We start from the raw sequence: 22464 nt of genomic DNA on the forward strand, positions 1-22464 counted from the left end.
TTTTCTACCCCTGATGAGAAAGTCCAGTGAAAATGCTGTCTGGAATTGTGTTCATCCTCTCAGATTTACCAGTTGGGCTTTTGCCATTTTCTACTCCCAAACACATCTGTAGGATGATGCCACCCTCCTCTTCAGCAGCAACCTTCAGAACTTCCCCACATCTAAAAGAGAGATGTCTAAAAGCTGTTGCCGTGAGATTGTACCTGTTTGTCAATCAAAGGAAGATCTGACACTGACATCTCTGAGCTCACTTGAGCACTTGACACTCGCACAAGGCACTCCAGCTCAGCTGGAACACTTCTAAACAACCTTCACTACCAATGCAGCCTGGAGGATTAAAGGATTGAGCCAAAAATACCTGGGAGTACTGGTGGATGGCAAGCTGGACATGAACCAGGAATGTGCCCTCACAGCCCAGAAGGCCAATTGTATCCCAGGCTGCATCCGTGGCCAGCAGGTCCTGCTCCTCTACTCTGTGCTGGTGAGGCCCCACCTGGAGTACTGCATCCAGATGTGGGGTCCTCAGTACAGGAGAGATACAGACATGTTGGAGCGCATCCAGAAGAGGGCCACAAAAATGGTCCAAGGGATGGAACACCTTTCCTATGAGGACAGGCTGAGAGAGTTGGGGCTGTTTAGCCTGGAGAAGAGAAGGCTGTGAAGTGACCTGATAGTGGCCTTTCAGTATCTAAAGAGGAGATACAGGAAAGAAGGGGACAGACTCTTTAGCAGAGTCTGTGGTGACAGAACAAGGGGAAATGGCTTCAAGCATAAAGAGGGTAGATTTAGGTTGGATATAAGGAAAAGATCTTTTACTTTACTTTAGGTGAGGATGGTGAGGCACTGGAACAGGTTGCCCAGAGATGTGGTTGATGTCCCATCCCTGGTGACTTTCAAGGAGAGGCTGGATCAGGCCCTGGGCAACCTGATCTAGCTGTGGTGTCCTTGTTCACTGCTGCGGATTTGTGACCTTGAAAGGTTCTTTCCAACTCTAGGGATTCTATGATTCTATGGTTCTGTGATTCAGTGAAAAGCAGAAGGATGTCCAGTGTAAAGGACAGTGAGTGAGTGGCAAACCATTGCATACCAAAGCAGACACCTCACAGTGAGAAACTGCATATTGTAGGATTTATTATTCTTAACTACAATCAGATAGGGAAACAAAGCATATCTTACCAATCATGCTTTTAAACTTCACTTCCCCTCTCCCCCCCCAAAAAAAAGGAAAAATAAAGTCATGTTCACCTGAAAACACTGAAAACATTAGGTGTCTGAATGAATATTTTGCACCCAGCATGCACTGAATACTGAAATAAAGCATCCATTTTGTTCAAGAGTATGGCTATGTGAAAAGCAAGAACAAAGACATGTTGGTCTCTTGTACTCATACCTGTGCCATGAGGATTAAGATTTTTACTCTGACCTCAGCTGTGCTTTCTAGATTTCTTCACCCTACCAACATCTGAGTGGTGCAGATGAATCAAGGAAACATTTCTACCCTGCATTTCATCTTCAGAAACAAAAGGTCTAGAACATCACATAACAAAGCTTTATCTCAATATTTCTTTCATTTATTTCTTTTTTGCTTTCTTGTCTTCAGCCTTCCTTAAAAACGTAATTCCTATTTCTGTCACAGCATCACCCTTCAGCTTGTCTTGCAGAAAGGTCACTTCTGCTGCCAAGTGAACCTAGGAAGAAGCAAAGAAGCACTCAGTTCATCTCCTTCCTCTGGTTAACAGTATTCTTATCTCTCTCTTACCACAAGGGGACCCCCTTTTACAAGTTTTGTAAAAAACAGATTTCCACATTTTAAAAAATATATTTCCAAACCAAATTAATAGAAAGAAAGCCTACATACTAGAAATAGCATATGTTAATCATCAGTCTAGTGCTTTGCTTTGTTCCGAGAACTGAAGATGTGTACTTGATTTTGTAATCACAAAATTTCCTGATCACATACTTAAGTTATTAACACTGTTGTTAATTGGTCAGATATCATATATGTATCACACGTTATGATTCTGAGACTGATTTATAGAAATAAAACTTACACAACTTTTACTTTCTTGAAACGTAAGACATATGACAAATCAGATACTCATTAAAAAAACAATGCAGCCCAAATGTTATCTTCCAGAAAATGAGACAGAAGCTCTACAGCTCAGTGACATTCAGATTATGGCCTTTGCGTGTTCTTTTGTAAAAGCCTTAAATGATTTGGAATGTCATCCAGTATAGTTCTGATTATTTGGTTTTTAAGTTCTCTGCATCCACATTCTCTCTTTCGCATGATGCTGCAGTTGTATTGCTGTGACATGAGAAAATTTTATTGATCCTCGTACATCAAGGATGGAAAGAATCAGGGATGCTTTTAACAATAAAATCTATGCAGAAAAACTGAAATAGGATTAAGGAGCAGATGACAAGCCCAGAACAGGACCTTGGCTCCCCCTGTTCTTTGTCAGCTGGGTCCTTTTCCCACAAGCCCTCAAAGGAGCCCAGCTGAGACTGTGCTTAGCGAGCCAGCCTGTGTGCTTCTTTATCTCAGGATCAGCCTGACCCTTTCAATTACAGTTTAGACATTAAATCTGAAAGAAATTTAATACTAGTAAGCTTCCTTGAGCAAGATGTGTAGCATTCCTGCACCTCTGCACATGAACAAAAAATGGAGAAAATGGATGTGTGCTTCCTTACCATTTCCAAGGCACCTCGAATCACTCCACAGAGGAGGTTGCAATAGCAAAGGGATGCTCGTTCCACTGGCAGCTCCTCCACAAAGTCCACTAATGGGTTTTTGTCCAGGATTAAGGAGAATTCATTTCCTGCAGCACTACTGCAGTTCACACTGGGGGTGACCCCCAAGTACATTTTGAAAGCCACCTGCAAAAGGAGGATAGTCAGCCACTTGACATCTGATGGGCACAAACCAGAGCAGAAACTTTAGGATGCAACATCCTACATACTAGTTTTGCTCCAGGAAAGTAAGGGTAAGGAACAAGTAGTCTTGAGATCATACTAGATTTGTCTCTTTTGTGTTCCATTGTATTCACAAATTTGGAGCTATGTGATACTCCAGAGAAGTACACTGTAAGGCTGCTTGTTCTCTCTTTGATGTTCCTGCATTTACAGCCCCATAAAAAAACAGTTGTATTGTAATCCCTCATGCTTTCGCTCAGTGTCGTTATGCTCTTCTGGGGCCATTAGCTCTATACTGGCCTCTGTGTTGCCCTACATTGCCAGCAACTTTGATAATCACTTCTCAGGAACTCCTGCAACTTGTGAGTGCGTTTACTCAGTTCTCCATGTGCAGCCAAAACAAACAAACAAATAAATAAATAAACAAAGCTACAACTGAAACAAAAGAAGAAAGAGTAAAACTAGTGGGATGTATTTGATAACAGGGTGGGGTTTGCTTCTCTGCCTCTACTGGTTAGTATTACTTTAAATATGCAGCATCTGCTCTGCTGGTGGAGAGGTCCCATATGCATGCATTTTTAGTGAGATCACTGTGCGAACCAGGCGGTGCTGAGGCACCAGGTTCACAGCAGTTGTTCTGTCTGTGGAGAGCTCTCCCGTAACACACAGCCACAAGCTGCTCCAGTTGAAGATAAGTGTTGTTGTTTTTTTTTCACCTCTTTGGTGAGTATCAGACATGGAAGGTTTCCGAACAATCCTGAAATTCTTTATAAACCGAAGAACTGCTATTGGCTACAGCTTTATGGCTCTGCTGACACTGGGAAGTGAACGTGCATTTTCTCTTGTTGCTTTCAGATGCCCCTGCAGCAATGAAAACTTCAAGTATGGTTTGGTTTTTCTTTTCTCTCCAGCTTTTGTTTTACTTGTTTTTGGATATTTCCTGAATAATAAGACCTGGAAGCTCTTCACAGGCTGCTGGGTGAACCCCAGAAAAATATTCCCCAAAGGGAATATCTGCCATTTCTTCATTATCTTTGGACAAATCACATTAAATGCCCTGGTAGCCCCAGTGATGTGGCTTTCTGTGGCTTTGCTCAACGGGACTTTTTATGAATGTGCCATGAGTGGCTTGAGAAATCCTGCCTACTTAGATGCAATTTGCCACAACAAATCTGTGAAGTGCTTTGAGGAGCTGCACAAGGTGTCCTGTGGCAAAAGCACCATGCCCTTTTCAGAGAGTGAGGAACTCAAGCTAACACTGCAGGCACACTCCCAGGTAAGAAAAACAAGTGGGAGGATATTAAACTTTGTAATACTGCTGTGAATCATCTATGGAAGGTGCTAAAACAAAACCATTGGCTTAACATAAGGTTTTCTTATGATGCAGCCCTGCCAAATTCAGTAATTGATATTATTTTAATTCAGTTTGAATGATGACCTGTCTTGAGGTTGGGGGAGGATTCCACTGTAATAAGGATTAGTAAAGTCAGATAGTTTAAAGCTGTCTTTCTGAAAGAAGAGAGCTCTGAAGAAAAAAAAAACCAGCACCGGTCTTTGGTTTAGGAAACCAAATCAACAGAGGTCACCCTATCTGATGGGTTATTTACACTGCAAATCCGTATAACAATCATCTCCTATTTTTATATCACTATATATACCGTAAGGAAATCTAGATCATTAGCAGTATGAAAATACCGAAAAATTAGATTTGTGACTCACTGTCTAGATAACTTGTTTCTGTTTGCATTTCTCAAGTTTATGATGGCAGATGAAAGCATCTTTTTGCCCTGCTTGAAAGAAGAAAGAAACACTAAAATAAAACCAGAGAATGCAAGGCTGAGATTACATTCTGCTATACTTGTGCATTACAGTTGTTTTCATTGTCTTGTAATGTAAAGAAACTTAGAGATAAAAAGCCAAAATGAAGGAAAGGAGAAAAAAGTGCTATAGAAAATGATGGAAAGACGATAGTCAGCATATGTCAGGAAGCATTCTGTGGAGCCTGTAAGTCTTTGTTAGTTGACTGTATTCATCTGGAACTGTTTCCTACCCAAGCGCTGTTTTTATTTTCATTTCCTCAGGCAAATAGGACCAGAATGCAGGCAAAGACTACAGTGCAGGAAAAGCAATTTAATTGAGAGTTCTAGAAAGAAAAAACAAATGGGTCTTAAGACTTGAAGTTGTATGCACCACAGGAAACAGTGAAAGACCAATGACTCAGGGTATAACATGGGAACAGATAGGTTCATTCTCCAAATTGCAAAAGAGTGAAGGGCTTCTGAAAAACAATATTTTAAAAACATATGGACAAACATTCTTAGTGTTTTGACTTTAACCTGAGGTCTTTTTCTTTTGTTTTCCCAGATTTTAGGTTGGTGTGTGATAGTGGCTATGGCTCTTTTCTCCCTGCTAACCACTTGCTGTGCCAGCTGCCAGTCGAAAATCAGCCATCTCCAGCTGATGTTCTGGAAGGTGTATGCTGAGAAGGAAAAGGAGCAACTGGAGCAGACCTTCCAGCTGTATGCCACCAAGCTGAGCGAGCGAAACCTGAAGTGTTTCTTTGAGAAAAGAAAGCCAGAAGTTATGCCCCTGCCAGCTTTTCAGGCATGGGAAGATGCTTCCCAGCTCTACACTCTCAGCAGTAGCAAACAGCATTATAGCACAATTCACAGGCTAGTTGAAGAAGGGCAGAAAGAAGTCAGTGAGGAAAGAGAGACAACATATGACCTCTTAGACAGAAGGGAAATACCATAGATCACATATAACTTCAGCCTTTCTCTGCTGTGCTAATATAGCATACTTCTAGCTTCTTTTATCTGTATTTTTTTTCACAGTGGCCCTTTTATTCATGATCACATTCCCTCCCAGTTTCACACTTGCATTTTTTTGTTTTATAAAATGAAATTACTTTTCTACAACAGCGAAAAGACTGCAGTATTCACTAGCACTTCAGGCTCGTGCCATGCTGATATCATTGGCTTTGGATCAAGTAACAACAGCAAAAAGGATTGCCTAATGACTTTTGAGAGTGTTTGGACATATCCTATGTAAAAGGTGCTATAGCACACCTGTCCTTTATAAATCAAAAGGGTATTATAAAGCAATGCAATTTGAAATTGTTGTGTAATATAATAGAAGTGTGTTGCTTTCTGACAGTCCACTGAAAGTAAAAGTTTTGCTACCAGATCATCTCCAGTTACAGGAGATTTTGAGGCACAGAAACATTTGGCTACTTGGGGCATCTCAGTATCTTTGGTCTCCTGTTACACATAGAACACCACAGATGGTCTCCTTGATAACTGGTCCTCCTTATCCCTGGGATGTCTGTGGGGAACATAGAGTAGTGATTTCACTTAACAGTGAGATGCCAGGTAATTACTGGGACAAATCTTACAGTCAAAATTTTAGGTACCAATAATTTTGAAGGGCGTTTCTGATGCTGCATAGAACCATCAATGAATACTAGACCTGCAGCCAGCATGTGGCAGAGGGCTTAGAAGAAAGTTCCATGTTTTAAGATGAGAAAATACTTTTGCAGAGGGCTAATTTTTATATTTTTTTTGACATCATAGGAAATGTAGAATGTATCTGGAGCCAGAGATGCAAGCAGGCTAGGCAGGTGGGGCACAGTCCCTGCTGTGGATAAGGCCTCTTACTCCACAGACTTTTGCTTCATCTCACATATGTATAATTGTACAACACGTACAACATAGGGTGTCTGAGCCTTTGCAGATGCTATATAAAGGAGGCATCACTTTTCTGCCAAGTTCCTCTCCCTGGAATGAAAGCCTGGTGGGCTTTTATGCACAATTTTACTGCCAGTCTCCCTGAGTCTGCAAAGAATCATAGTTTTGGCTCTTAATCAGGCTCTTATCAACAAAACAATATATACCACCCAGCTCTTCACATACACACTGTGTTTCTTAAGAAGAAAACAAAAATCTACCTGCATTTACAGACCATTACTTTTTTAATGTAGATAATTCCACTATCTGCTTAGATTTTTTTCTGCATATTCAGAAGATCTTGTGATCATTGAGAAAAAGTTTTACTGTTTTTTTTTTTATCCCAGCTGCTACACTTTGCAGCAGACTTAGACCATGTTACTCACCTCAGTGTATGTGCTACAGCTAAAAGCCTAGAGGCAAGCCTGCCAAAATGAAAGTCACAATAGCAGGCACGTCTGGCAAGAGTACGACAGACCTGCAGCTTATCACAGAATCACAGCCTTTCACTTCAGTAAATTAATGGCAGGAAACAACCAGAGTATGAACGAAGCTCTGAGTATGTAATGGAATGTGTGATTACAGCAGACAGGAAGGATGCTGTTTGTACAAGCCCATATCGTAGGTCTTCTGATCTCACTCAGAAAACTGTTCACAAACTAAGCTTTATTTGTGTAATGGAAGGGGGTTGGAACTAGATGATCTTTAAGATCCCTTCTAACGTAAGCTATTCTATGATTCTGTGATTCCCTTTGATTTGTTCTCTTTACTTATTTTCTTCTGACATTCATGCAATCAGTCTCCTACTGATCCTGTAGGATTTATATCCTGCAGAAGATGAAGGTCTTTATTATACACAGTTTAAAAGGAGAGACAAAACTTCTTTCAGTCCTTCCAAAAGAATCAAATGCAGGCTTCTACTTCATGCCTAATGAATGAAAAATTATTTCTACTGTTCTGCTAAATTTCACTTCCCAAAGCTGTCTGTTCACCTCACCAACACCACAGAAACCCAGAGCAAGCAAGGAAGAAACGGGGAGTGCACTATGTAGATTAACGAACTGATATGTGAATATAAGAAACAAGCTGGGTTGACATAACAATGAGTTCTCTACTGTTCAGTAAGATCCGGGACACAAAATTTAAAGCATGTGCAGAAGAGGAGGGAAAGGTAAGAGGACCATGTAGTCCCACCTCCAGTTTGGACAATCTTTTCTTCCACAGGAGGTGGAAGCGGAGCACTTTGCTGCATGCTCATAGGTGATTGGTATTAAGAGTGTAAGGAGATGCTGGCTGCAGCTCTCAGTCCTCTATCCTGGTCTGCTGAGAACCGGCTGCACTTAACAGCCCTATGGCATGAAAGATCTGGTGGTTTTGGCCAGCCAGCTGCAGGGGGCTGCTTCTTCTGCATTCCCTTTTTTCTCTGTGCCTCATAGCATGGTCTCTACCTTGGAAGAGTATCTGCTGAATCCTCAGTACTACAACATATGCCTGGTTGGAGCCTCAGTACCTCACTGAACTTTGTTTCCAGGGCTGTGTTATTCTAGCTCTGCTGTATTTCCAAAATGTCTGTGATTTAATGCAATTGCCATGTGGTTCTTGGAATACTTCTATCAAAACAGACAAAAATAAAATACAGTTTGACCTATTTTTCCAGCTAGAATCTGATTTTGGCAAATTTAACTCCATTCCTAAAGCAGCTATTACAAAAAGCTGTTTTATATCAACACTGTCACCGAATTAAAGTTCAGCAGCCACCACAGAAGATCATTTTCAATATTATCAAAAAAAGTGACAAAAAAAAAAAAAAGAATTGACATTTTCTCTCAGAAAACTTAGATTTTGCATTAAGTCTGATGCCTGTCAAATGAGTCCACAAACAAACAGACAGCATCTGGTCTTTTTCTATTCCACATTCTGTACCTCAATTTACTCACTTCTTCCCATCAGTGAGAACCCACTTTTCTCAATTCATTTGTCTTACCTCTTTTTCTGCTATCTGCTGCTCAAATTCTAAGTCTTGCTTACACCAGAAGAACAAGAACAAGACTAGTTGAATGTGCTAGGCCCTCACATGCTTTTGATTTAGTTTCACCTGGGCTTTGAGTTAAGGTATGACAAATCTTTCAAAATTCTATTGTTATAATTTCTGGTATAAAAGACAACTTACATGGAAACTGTGCAAATCCAGTGGCTGGTTTGCAGTGCAATAGAGCACAAAATTAAGGCAAAATTGAAAACTATGTAGTGCAAATTTTTTAAATGTCTCAGTAGTACAAGTAATTTATGTGCATACATAAGTAATTCAAGAAATATATAGGAAATTAGGTGGGTTTTTTTGTTTATTTTGTTCTTTGTTTTTGGTGGGTTTTTTTGAAGCCAGGCTCTGACTGGAGAGAAGTTCCTTTAAAACTACCATGTGCAGCTTCCCTTGTGGTAGAACAAAGGCCTCTCAGTCTTTCTTTGGGACTCCAAAATTGAGTGAAGTGAAATAAATAAACCATTTCAAGAGCTACATTTATAAATTTGCCTCATTGTCATCTGTATGAAATGAAATAAAATTAAAAAGAATATATGTTTAGATGAATATATCGGCTCGTCATCTATGAGCCTATATGTTCATCATCACTGAACCCATATGAAGAAAAACAAGCAGAACTGTCTTTTGAAAATGTGACTCTTTGGGCTTATATGGACTTAACATTAAACAAGGAATTTATGCAGTCAGCATTTAAAGTGTACCCCAACCTTTTTTCAGGTTCTCATACTGCAGCCCATCTTTCTTCAGCAGCATGTCTAAAGCTCAGTCAAATTTTGATAGTGCACAGAAGCAGTGTAGAGCTATGAAAAGCAGTTAGGAGGCCACTAACTTCCCTACTCCTGATACTATTGGAGACTCCTCCCTACAACTCTACAAAGCCTTGTATGCATAAGTAGTGTTGCGAAGTAAGTGATAACACACTCTTAAAAACCAAAACCATAAAATCAGATGACATATCAAAAAGATTAATCAAGAACATTAATTGATCTACTTAGAAGGGAAAAGACAACCAAAGTAACTTTTTGCTGGCATAGTGCAAAGTGCAAGGTATTGCACTTGGATTGCAACTTGGATCCTTGTTATGTGTGCAGACTGTGAGATCTCATTGAGAGCAGGACTTGGGGATCCTGATAGATGAAAAGCTGGACATAAGTCATTAGTATGCTCTTGAAGCCTGAAAAAAGCAATGGTATCTTGTGCTGAGGAGACTTCATTGAGGCCTTCCGGTACTTAAAGTGAGCTTATAATCAGGAGGGAGACTGACTTTTTACCATATATAAAAGTGACGGGAGAAGGGGGAATGTCTTTAAACTAAAAGAGAGAAGATTTAGGTTAAACGTGAGGTTGGTGAGGTACTGGCACAGGCTGCCCAGAGAAGCTGTGGATGCTCTGTTCCTGGAGGTGTCCAAGACCAGATTGGATGGGGGCCTGGGCAGCCTGATCTGGTGGCTGGCAGCCATGCCCATGGCAATGGGGTTGCAGGGGACTAAAACTACATGATCTTTTCTAACTCTTTCAATCCAAGTCATTCTGCTATTCATTTGCCAATATAGAGTGGTCTTGTGCAGCACAACTCCAGTGGGAAAGGGAATCTCATCTATTTCTCTACAGTTCTGGCTTTGGAGGATGACATGGTTGGAGTCGCAGCCCTGGTGGCCCCGTGCCATAGGAGGTGACATAATTCCTAGATCAGATCTGAACATTGAGTTCTTTACTCTTTACATCTTTTTTCAAAGACATCAATGATGCTAGAGTTCTGAGAAAGGATGAGGCAAACTTTATATGATTATAGAGAAAAATTATCATCCCTGTTTCAAAAGCTACCCTCAGTTATACTTAGACACAAATTCTGAATCCAGTGTTAGATGTTACATCTTCAGCTGAGCTTTGCTCGTAGTATTATTCCTCAATTCCAATTTGCCAGTGAGCATGAAGACTGGCTTTAGGTGGCCTGTTTGGTTTATGCAAAGTCACAGCATCAATACAAGGAGCCAATGAGGACCATGTGAATTCATGTGGAAAGACTTAGTTTGGTTGACTGCCAACCCATGTTGGCCTTCCTCCAGTCCTGCATAAAATAACACTAAATCCCAGATTCTGCAGTCTGAATCACTGTACAAAGCTTCAAGCCCCTAGTCACAGAAAATGAATGCTTTAGGTGTACCTTTCCTTCACTATTTATTGACTAGTATGGCAGGCTGGCTTTGTATTCCTCACTGTATGCTTTCTCTTTTGTTTCATCTCTTGGAAACTTTATGCAGTGAATACCCATGACGTGACCTTACAGACTTCTTTTTTCTTCAAAGGACTGCAGGATAGCAGCTATGTTTACAAAAGTTTGGTTTTAAGTACTTTAACTGCTTAACCTTACTTTAACCTTTTAACTGTTTTTACCCTACACATTCATTCTCAAGAATTAGTGGAGTTAAATATTTCAGCATTTTTTTCCTTGCCATTACTGAAGACTTAAAGAGAACATGTAAAAAGCTATGCAATTTTGAACCAGCAACTTTAACAGTTATTTTCTGGATCACTTGCAAGTGTTTTGCTGGTATGAGTGTCAGACAAATGCACTTGATTGTTGGTTCAAAAATGTTTTGCCAAATAAATGTGTATTTTCCATCTCCTCTTTTGCCTCAGAAGGGATATACTCTTTCCACAGAACTCCTCTTTCAGTTTGCTAAAAATAAATTTTCAGGAGACTTTGAGCTTTAAAGTTTGTTCCAATCTTTCTGAGCAAAATAAGCATCCTTTGAAGTACCAAAAGGGTAACAGTGTATTTTTCCTTAATTTCTCACCATATTTTGTTTCCGAATCTCCTGTACTGGACAATGATGATTCAGTTATACTACAGCAATTTACAAAAGGAAGCAACAAGGAAATGCAAGAATCAGCAAACCAGATATCTACCATGTATATGAGCACACAGAGGCAACAAAGAACATGCTCCAGATAAAGAAAGAAATAAAAGTGAACAAAAATGTGATTTTGCAGGCTGGCATCATTCTTCTAATGACAGCATGTTTTGGCATTATGATTGTAATGTTGCTTGCCTTACATTTTTCATTCAACCTCCAATGAATCCTCTACTATGGCTCAGCTTTGCCTAGAAATGACCTTTGTTGTATATCATCTTCATTTGAGACTCCAAGACACACTTTACTTCAGGACAAAATTTAGTGTCCCCTAAATTCCACTAGGTAACTGGATTTTAGTAGTGTCACCTGCTTTTGCTTTAAACTTTGGCACATCTGGTGTGTGTGTATGTTATGCATGTGTGCATGTACAGTGAACTAATTTTACAGTCGTATTAGAACAGCAGAGGTGTCCTATATTTTTGTCATAGCTGTCAGTTCCCATAAAACTGCAATCTGGAATTCCCAAAAAAAAGCAATCTGGAATGATAATACAAATTCTCTCCCTCCATTACAGAGGTAACTTGGGTATTTCCGACATGTTGTGTCATGGTTTCACATGAATGTGAGCAGAATCACATACCACCGAGTACTATCCAAATGCACTTTGATATAAGAAATGTCTAAGCTACTAGCATGCACATGTTCACTGTGTAGACAGCCTGGTGTTTCACAGCTCTGCATTCAACATCACATTTAGCTGATGGTAACATTCAATTATTCTCAACAAGTATGTCAGACATACTTCCATCTCCCAAAACAAGTCAGTGGAAATGAATCTCAGTTCAATTAGTTCATGCTCTCCCCACTTCAGCAAATGACCACTGAGCTAACAGTTCTTCATTATAAAGGGGGATTAATTTTTCTGACTGGGAAAGCTCAGGCATATCTTCACTGACAACACTGAAAATCATTAAAGGCAAAAGGAACCATGACCAGTGATCTGAGCATGTTTAGGTCTGAGCCAACTCCATTTCTGTGAACTACCACCTCCTTTGCAGTGACTCTGCATTATAGGAGGGCAAGACATCCTACGGGTTTCTCTTCAAGCTTCCCCAGGACTTACCCTAGTGTCAAAGCTGTATCTTAAGAAACCTCCCTATTACTATGCAGTTTTCTCCTATATCTTCTCATCTGCCAGTAGTGTGAAAGGTTACTCAATAAGAGGGAAATTTCTATCAGAGGGTAGAAGTACCTATACTGGTTTGTTTGTTTGCTTGTTTTATCATTAGATCTGTGACTCTTCTGCCGTTGAGTCTTTATTTTGCAGAAAATTGATCAGCTTCTTCATAATATTACCATTCTACGGTTAAAAAATATCTGAGCAAACTATGGATATGCTGAGTGGTTCATGTGGCAAGAATAAGAATACCAAATTTTAAGAAGTGTTATGAGTTGATTGACCCATATAAGTTCCTAGAAAATAAAAATTGAGGGAAATATACAGTTTGAAGCTAGTAAAACTGATTTTTTTTGTTGTTTATCAGATTCTGTGGAAAGAGCAGAAGAAATCAGCTTAAGCAGCAGCAAACAAAAGAAAACATTACACTGTTCTAATGGAAAACACCTTATAGGCTTGTAGAAAAGATTGGATTCATAGAAGGACTTAATATTAGCTTCTGAACTTATATAAGCTTATATTAAGCTATTGCTTAATGAATGACTTTAAGGTCAGTTAAGGTTAGGGATCAGCAACCTCTCACAGCTTGTATCCCACAGTCTCTGATACCAAAGACAATTTAGTTGGCATGTAAAGAACAGAAAGGATAGGCTTCCTTTGTGTGAAACTTTGTAGCAGACAAGATAAGTGTGCCTAAACAAGAAAAGATAAGAGAGTCTGGGCAAGGACAGGATAAAAGGGTTTAGAGAGTCTGTTGTGCATGCTACAGAATAATGTGGGTAACAATAAGCAGAATGCATATTTACACCCTGCCTTTGCTGGCTGGGATAAACACTATCTGCTGACTGAAGTACTGAAACCAGATGTTGCAAGTTTTTGCAATGTATTAACATATGTATTGGAATTCTTGCAATGGGTGGGATCTTCATGGCAAGTGTCTGAATACTGATATGTTGAATGTAATAAGTGTGCTTTAGCTCCTGTGTACACATGCCAGAAAAGAGATCCCCAGGTACCCAGAGCTGCAATAAAGCAATGTCAGCTTTCTAAACTATCATTTGGTTTTGAGAGCTTTGTATCTGGATTTTGGTGACATCTCTGTCCTCAACTCAGATACAGTGCTACTACCGACATGAATCAGTTCAGCAGTTCTGATGACCCAGTAGCAAACTTACCATTATCATAACCAACTGCAAAATTCTTATCTCATTCAGCATCACAATTTTTGTGCTATGTTTTGGTGCTTTGGGGACTGCTATCTTCTCTCAAGAAGAAACTCTGTGAGCTACTAGCTTAAGTGAAAGTGTAGATAAAAGCTATATTTCACTCAAGTGAAGCATGGGTTTGACTGTAGAGATAATACAATTCTCCATATAGCAGAAAATGTAAGTAACATTGTTCTGGAGCAAACTGATGGAGAAGGAAAAGCTAAGACAACTGAGGATAACAAAGCTCTAAAGAACATAAGTCTTAATTACCTGTGCAATCATGTCTGCCGTTTCAGAATAACTGCGACACCGTTTTACATCTGAGTGAGCTAAAAAATCATCTATCAGCCTTATGCCAATGCCATATCCCCTAAGAAGAGAACAAAGAGAGTTAACATTCAAAACGGGATAGCTTTCCCACCTATCATCCTCTGAATATGTTTCATGTGCTTTCTCCATTAGAAAAATAATAATAATAATAAAGCATACTTCTAAATGAATGGCTTTAAGGACATCAGATTTTGTAGTCTGGATTCTTCTTTCTGCCGTATTTTACAGCACAGTAGGATGTAGTTCATGTAGTTGTATGGGGAACAAGCATTTAAGCATGATATCCCCAGCAAGCAAAGCATAATGTGAATGTTGTCTACATATTCATGCATATATGTGTATTTACATATATAAGAAACTGTATATGTGAGTGTAATATATATAAATACATAAATAATATGCAAATGAAGGCTGATTTTTGTCACTAAAGGATAACATAGGACAGGATTTCTCCATTCCTGCACAATCCTCAGAGTTCATCTCACAGCACCCCTATGAAGAAGAACAAAGCAATTGCCCCTTTCAGTCACAGTTCTTGTGCCTGCACTGGCATGGACTTCAGCAAATATCTACTTCCTTTATCCTCTTATCCTTTAATCTCTGTCTTCATTCTTCCTTCACGATCCCCTTTTTTTCTCTAACATGTTTTCTCTCTTCATCTAATAATTGCAGAATTAATCCAGAAGTGGATATTCAGTATACAGTTTCAGTGCACCCTATCTTTATTTTGTATTTAAAATACTGCAAGTTCAGAGAAACTAAGTAAAAAAGGACAGAAGTTAATGAAATTTTCCATTAAAAAAATATTCATTTCTAGCTCTTACATGTTAACAGAAGGCAGTAGTTACACAGAGTGAATAATAAATATTATCACTTCAATCATTTTTTGGAACAAAACCAAAAGTTTATGCAATTGACAAAAATGTTACAAAAAAATCTCAACAAACTCATAAATGATCTTAGGGGTTTTCACGTGTTCATGCATGTGGATATTTTCAGTTTCTTCCTATATGCCGGAGACCTTATACCTTCAGCAAGGCAGGCTGCAGTCAGTGGAGCTTCTTACTGGTTTTGTAACACATCTTTGACAAGCCAAAGAGTGATCTGATGTGCAATGTGATGACAAGACAGAATGTGGATTTGGCAGCATGAGGTTCAAAATTGCAGTATGTTATGCATCAGAAAATGATGAAATTTTTATCACTTAAGTATCAATATCAATAAAGTTGGTAAATAAGTAATCAGCAGTTAGCAAGGTGTACATTAGTGATGCACAAGCCTATTTTCAAATTTTATGCATTAGCTTTGGAAAGTTACAAGCATAATGAATTCACAAGCAGCTACTTGGCAACTATACACTGAAAAACCTTCATCTCACTACAGATTGTGTATGTGCATTTATACAGAGGGAGAGATCAGAATACTTTTCCCATCTGTTACGGATTTGCTGTTCTACAATATTTCTTTGCAAAGCGGGGCTGTTTCTACTGTCACAGTAGTAAAAGTGCTCATATTGCAGTAATGAAACCTGTCAATATTTTATCAAGTCTTCCCGTTTAATGAGAAAAACAAGAAGATTTTATAGAAATAGGTGTAAGAACACAACCATGAGGAGCAATACATATCTCTGCATCTTTCAAAAATACCCTTTCCTAATTTCTACTATAGCATCAGAAATAAGTCTGCTTTTGTGGTTTTGTTTCTTTGCTTGTTTATTCTTCTTTTTTTAATGTATGATTTCTGTTAGAGCTGAATGAGGGATTAAAGTCAAATTACAATTTGAGGGATGCTGTCTCTTCAGTCTGTGAATAAATTCCTTTTCTTTATCGGATCAATGATTTTTTGCTAACTTCCATGGACAACTATTGGACTAAAGCCTCATTGTAAGCTTTTAGATTATGAGTAAAGCATTCATAATCTAATAGAGCACACAACTGAGAGATCTGAATTATACCCTCGAGGAAGGGTATAATGACTAAAGAAGGAGGCTGTCTATTGACTTGAAACATTTCTAACACCTTGCTGTATGACTACTTTTTAGTGTCCAAGTCGGAAAACCACAGTGCAGCCTAGGTAAGGGGAAGCCAAAGGAAGGCTGTATGAACAGTGGATACATAAATGCATTGTTTAACAGGCAGCCAGAGACTTGCTGATGTCCCACCCCTGGATGTGTTCAAGGCCGGGTTGGATGACCTGGACAACCTGATCTGGTGCCTGATTTAGTGGCTAACAGCCCTGTCAGCAGGGGATTGAAACTAAATGATCTTTTAGATTTCTTCCAGTTCAAGCCTATGATTCTATGTTAACTTGGAAACACGTGTGAAAAGCAAAAAGCTTGAGTAGTTTGAAATGATGTGGATGTGAAGGAGTAGAAAAGAAGAGTTAATATGGAAGTTGAAAATTAGTACATGGAAATAGATGAAATTTAGAAGTCTGTTTCATTAATTAGCTATCAAAGAGTTAACAAAGAACATGTAAACAATCAAAAAAATCCTCACGCTTTTCTTCTGAAATTTAAAGATAATTTCTCACCATAATTCACAAATAAATTATTCCTGTTGTCAGAATACTTAACCTTACCCCCACGTTGTCCATAATCCTTGACAGTGCTGGAACCCACAAGACAGAAGACATATAGCTGAATGATCATATACAGGTGGTCAAATTGCCTTATCAACGAGGCTGAACATTTAACGCACTACTTACATTTTGTCTAAACAGCTGTTGACATCTTCATCTTTTTCATAGTCCTTACACAGCTGGGCTACCAAAGCCCCATATGTGAGAACAAAAAGTTCTCTGCTCTGCAAGATAAAGTTAGAAATTGAAAATGAAACAAATTATGATCAAATTCCTCACTTTTTTTTTCTTTTTTCTCTATTAAAAGCAAGCAAAAATACAATTTACGTTAATAAAGAAGCTTCTGTCCACTGACATGTAATCACAGATATCTGTGATTTAAGTGTGGCAGAGCCTGACTTGATCATCACTTGAGCCTGTACAGGGATTTTGTTCGTCAGAAAAAGCGTTTGTTGGGATATAGCTAATTTCATCAGATACATTTTTGCATTCTGCAGCACATATAAATGTTGGATTGATAAATGTTGTCAAATGCCATTCAAACATAACAACAAGCATTTAATTGCAGGAAGAATATACAAGGAATTGAGATATTAGTCCTTTTATAATTAAAAAAATGTGTACAGTAAATTGCAGTTCTTCCACAAAAATATAATTGTATAAATGTAATATAATCTGACTCAGATCATCAGCTGATTTCTTTGCAAAAAATAAGCAAATACAAAAAGTATAATAGGATAATGGATAATGGAAAATTTCTATAATTCAGCACAAGTATAAAGAATAACAATAAACAAAAGAGAAAAGAATCAGTACTGTTGACATTTCTTCTTCTTTACAAGTCTTTACATGTAATCATAGAACACCCGAAGCTGGAAGGGATCCACAAGGACGACAGAATGCAACTTCTGACTCTACACAGAGCCACTTTAACTTATTCTCAATACCAGCTCTCCAAATACCCAGACAGATTCATTGTGATGATATTTCCATCACATATAAGCAAGCAAATAGGCATTGCTGCTAATGTGGCCTGCTTTTGAAGTTTCATATCCTGTTAAACAGAGGGTAAAAGCCTATAATTTCTGAAAAAGACTTGATTACCTAGATTTGGACACAGTGATTTCTTTTAGAGGATTTATCTGCATTAGGAAATGTAATATCAGTTATCTAACATCATAACTAAATTAATTTCAACCTATATTTGATACATATACAGATTTATGTTTTCCCCTTCATTTAACAAGTTAGCCCCCTTTTCCAAAGTAGACTTAGGCAATCTTTTCTGGCCCAGATTTATGGCCATCATTTTCTTATGCAGTTTCTCTGCAGGCAGATATGGTTGGCATGGGTGTGCTGGCTGGAATGGTGTGTCCGGTTCTGGGCTCCCCAGTACAAAAAAGAGAGGAATCTCTTGGAAAAAGTCCAGCAAAGGGCCACAAAGATGATAAAGAGCCTGGAACACGTCTCTCACAAGAAAGGCTGAGAGACCTGGGTCTGTTCAGCCTTGAGAAAAGAAGACTGAGAGAGATCTGATCAATGTCTATAAATATTTAAGATGCAGGAGGCAAAGGGATGAAGCCAGATTTGTTTCAGCATTGTGTGGTGATAGGACAAGGGGAAATGGCCACAAAGCATAGAAATTTCCTCGCAAATATGTGTAGGAACTTCTTCACAGTAAGAGTGATAGAGCACTGGAGCAGGCTACCTAGAGTGGCTGTGGAGTCTCCTTCTCTGGAGATATTCAAGACCCACTTGGACACCTACCTGTACAATCTGGTCTAGGGAGCCTGCTTTTGCAATGGGGTTGGACTAGATGATCTCTAGAGGTCCCTTCCAGCCCCTACAATTCTGTGATTCTGTGACTGGTCAGAGTGACTAAACATACTGTCATCAAAATTATCTGAATTGTTTCCAACACACTGCTGGACATTACTTACAGTTGATGTTAACAGCAGAACAATTACATCAACTGCTCCATCACTCAGCTGCTACCAGAAAATTGTGACTTTTTTTTTTTTTTTCAAATGAACAGCAAAATGAAGGAAAAACAATGTGATGCTCTGAAAAGTAAATGCAATTTAAAGGAAAATATAAATCACATTGGCAGGAATGAGTTTCACGGCCAAGTCAGATGAAATATTGGCCTATGGCTTGCTTTCCTCAGTAAAGGCATGCCAAATATTCTCTTTTTAAAGTGGCTCCACAGGGTAACTGAGTATACTGGATTGACATTTGGTTTACCTGTCTCCTCACAACATTCCTCTCCTTAATTTGTAATGAGAAAGTAGGCAATTGAAAGTAGTCACCTAAAATTTAGGTGGCTAACATTAAACAAAACAAATCCTGTGCTTGGTGTGAATGATTTAGCAAGATTGGCTAAAGCATGGGTAACCATTATGAAAAGACAGCGTCTAAGTTTCTCACTACAGAAGATGTAGTTAGTATGGCTCTGTCTCGTGAGCAAGACCATGGAGATGGACAAGGATTCCAGTCACCTATCAAAGGAGTATAGAAAGCACTGGAAGCACTGGGATCCTTAGTTTTCACAGATCTGGAATAAAGTTATCTTCCCTTCTCCCCTAGGTCATGATCCTACAGGATCACATCTATAGCACACTGCTGAACTGACTGTATCTAGTTGGAGTAGTAGTTGGTCTGTAGGCCTGAGAGATTAGGTTGATTGTAATTAAATTCTTGGACAGAAATTAATCCATAAAGGTGCCACAAGCCTGTGGCATGTGAGCATATAAGAAGTGCTTTTTATTTATAGTCAGTGGAAAAAAATAATAGTAAATGCCAATGAAAACAATGGAACAGGAAGAACTGCTTGGCAGAAAAACCTTTTCCTGCTCCCACTGCATCAACAACTTGAAGTTTAATAAATATTTCCATTTTAATGTCACTTGTCAAAATGTCAAGTAGTGTGGAACCGTATCTTAAGGTCACCTTGGTGATAACTCCTGTTTACAATAGCATTACACACTTTGGCAAATTCTCATGAACAATTTTTTAAGGCATTAAGTGGACATTATACAGATTCTGTATTGTTCTAGTCTCAACAGGTCAGTGTTGCAATAAGAAAAATGCCTTAGAGAATCATAAGCACAGCACAACATCATAATTGACATTATTAGCCACTCTTTCAGTCTATTGAAGAAATAATCTTTTTATTTGACTTTTTTTTCCCATGAACTAACGTTTTTGTTGTTGTTGTTGTTGTCGTTGTTGTTGTTGTTGTTGTTGTTTAATTTATTTTTTTTTTTCCCAGTGGAGACCGTTATCATCACCATCCGCTAATTCTTCTCTTTTCAGGAATAGCTACAATAATCTCTTGGAGGCTTCTGGAATTTTTCCACTGCCCTAATACATCAAAACTCATCATTAACCACCCAGAAAGCCCTGAGGCTCTAGGTTCCTGAAGAAAGATGTGGGTAGAATTGAACATTCAAACACAAAACAGATTTCATTTTGCACTTAATTTAATGACTATGTAAACACAGAGGCACATAAACTCATCTGACATTTCTATTTTTGACTGATGCTCTCTAAAGTACTTAGTCTTCTGCTTCCGAATATACTCCAGATGGCAGAAACTTTGTGTCCATGTTTTTCTAAGCCTATTTAGATCTTCAGTATTAAGGATCTTTAAAAAAAAAAAAAAAAAAAAAAAAAAAAAAAAAAAAAAAAAAAAAAAGAAAAGTCAAGTGCTAAGTAAGACAGTAACTTTGTAAAAAATTACTTATCAGCAACCTCATCTCTTTAGTTTGTCATACAGGTGTGTCACAATAACATCTCTAGGCACATTTTCTCTTCAAGACACAAAACGGTTATTTATGCATTGCTCTGTTGTTGGTTTTTGTTCTTGCTGGTTTTGTTTGTTTGTTGGCTGGGTGGGCAAAGGGGCTGAAGGATTATTTGTGGTAAAATATTTCTAAATAGTTATAAATTTTCAACAATAGAAATTCTGAGGAAACTTAGTGCTTGCAGTGTTTAACAACCACAAGCCCCTAAGTTCTCCACAAGAATTATTTTCTTTCTACACACACTCCTAGGACATAGGATTTCCTAACTGACTGCCTGATCTATAGCAAAAGTAAGCCTCACCTTACGTAATATCTGCTATAATGAATCCATAGGACATTTAGATCAACTGTTCCTGATGTGGAGACACATTCTGATTATAATCTAAGGTATAGAAAGCCTCATCTGAGAGCTTGGAGGATCAGCTCACTTTTGGCAAATGCTGTGGCTAGAAGCAATTAAGAATATGAGGGATGTCTGGCAAGGACTCCCTAGACTTACTGTCTCCAGTGAGGTACAAAAGGACCACCCTTCTGATCCTAGCAACAAGAACAGTACATTGTATTTCAGGCAGCAAGCCTCTGCTCTAATACTGGAAAACTCATCCCCATCCTTTCTGTACTTTCAAGCTGTTCACAAATAATATGTACAAAACACATCAATACAATAATAGCTCATTCCTTCTCCATGCACAATTGCAGTTGCACACAGCAAAAACATCTTACTATTTTGTGGCTGTCCTGCTTTCTTCCTGGAGGCCGTGACATGTTGCTTGTGTAAAGCTTGACGTATGTGTCAGGTTATACTGTTTCTTCCTCAAACAGCATTTTCTTGTTCCCTCTCCTAAACGTCCCTCTTTTCTTCTCTTCTGCCTTTTGCATGAGATATGCTCACTGCAGTCTGTAGTGCTTCTGATGCTCCTCCTATTCTCCCTCCCTTAGGGAGGAATGAGTCTGGCAACTGCTCCATCTGTGAGAATGGATTGTCATCAAATACACAGCAAACAGCTACAGGAAGACAAACTGGGCGGCCCCAAGAGATGTGTAAGTCTTATTTTTTTTTAGGTTTCAGTTCATCCTGTCGCTTGTGACAGGTTTTGGTGTTTGGAGAGCTAACAAACATTCCCTCTTCCCTCAAAGAGTAGAATCATAATTATATGATAATTATAAACAAGGTAATTAAAAATTCATCATTTTCAACTTCAGGAACAATAGTCCTCTACCAGCTGTGACATCTTTAATCTAGTGAGTTAATGTCTGCCTAGGCAGGAGTGACACAGGTTACAAGTGATATTGTCACTGTGGTTCTGAGGATGCAGAGCTGGTGGGATGGAGCTAGAGCACCCAGATTTGCAAAGGAGTAAGCTGAATACATGCAACAGCTGCCAGTTTTGGCAAATGGCACTTTCATTACCAATGTTTCTAGTGGATTTTATATAATTCTTAGCTTGCTATTACCTCCGCATGTAAACATCTCCATTACAAGCATCCAGGAAGGTTTGGCTTTCTTCTCCTGTTTTCACTTAAGGTAAATTTCCCCTTTTTTTGTTAGTTCGGGTTTGGCACATATCTACTCTACAGTCACTAGTGAATTTAGAAATTAATCTGGTAAAGATATGCAGCCTAATCTGAATGTCATGCAGTTATGAGATTCTAATTCACTTGTAGATGTAGAGCTAGGGTAAAATTGCAGGTATGTATTACTCCAGATGCACAGAAAGCTCATTTGGGGTAAATGGGATTAATTCTTTTTTTTTAATTTTTTTTTTATTTTTTTTAATGGTAGTTTCAAATAATGACATAAGCCAACAACAAAAATTAGGACA

General features: G+C 38.6%; 2 protein-coding genes across 2 annotated transcripts; one reads left to right on the plus strand and one right to left on the minus strand.

Moving 5' to 3' along the window:
- Positions 1-1114: 1114 nt before the first annotated feature.
- TRAPPC3L (trafficking protein particle complex subunit 3L) lies at positions 1115-22255 on the minus strand. Its single transcript, XM_048937140.1, has 5 exons — positions 21365-22255; positions 16962-17059; positions 14196-14295; positions 2695-2880; positions 1115-1688 (listed from the first exon to the last, which is right to left on the minus strand). The coding sequence occupies exons 1-5, from the start codon at positions 21404-21406 to the stop codon at positions 1572-1574; spliced, it is 543 nt and encodes a 180-aa protein (XP_048793097.1). The 5' UTR covers positions 21407-22255; the 3' UTR covers positions 1115-1571.
- Positions 2891-9185, plus strand: LOC125689671 (calcium homeostasis modulator protein 5-like). Its single transcript, XM_048937139.1, has 2 exons — positions 2891-4192; positions 5281-9185. The coding sequence occupies exons 1-2, from the start codon at positions 3653-3655 to the stop codon at positions 5668-5670; spliced, it is 930 nt and encodes a 309-aa protein (XP_048793096.1). The 5' UTR covers positions 2891-3652; the 3' UTR covers positions 5671-9185.
- Positions 22256-22464: the final 209 nt, after the last annotated feature.

Source organism: Lagopus muta, chromosome 2, assembly GCF_023343835.1.
Source record: "Lagopus muta isolate bLagMut1 chromosome 2, bLagMut1 primary, whole genome shotgun sequence".
NCBI lineage: Eukaryota > Metazoa > Chordata > Aves > Galliformes > Phasianidae > Lagopus > Lagopus muta.

Excerpts from the sequence above, each read along its gene's own strand:
- LOC125689671 (XM_048937139.1), top strand. The coding sequence starts at position 3,653 with ATGGAAGGTTTCCGAACAATCCTGAAATTCTTTATAAACCGAAGAACT. Across the intron at positions 4,193-5,280 it reads CACTGCAGGCACACTCCCAG|ATTTTAGGTTGGTGTGTGAT; the intron begins GTAAGAAAAACA and ends TTGTTTTCCCAG.
- TRAPPC3L (XM_048937140.1), bottom strand. The coding sequence starts at position 21,406 with ATGTCACGGCCTCCAGGAAGAAAGCAGGACAGCCACAAAATA. Across the intron at positions 17,060-21,364 it reads AGCAGGACAGCCACAAAATA|AGCAGAGAACTTTTTGTTCT; the intron begins GTAAGATGTTTT and ends TTTATCTTGCAG. Across the intron at positions 14,296-16,961 it reads AACAGCTGTTTAGACAAAAT|GGGATATGGCATTGGCATAA; the intron begins GTAAGTAGTGCG and ends TTCTCTTCTTAG.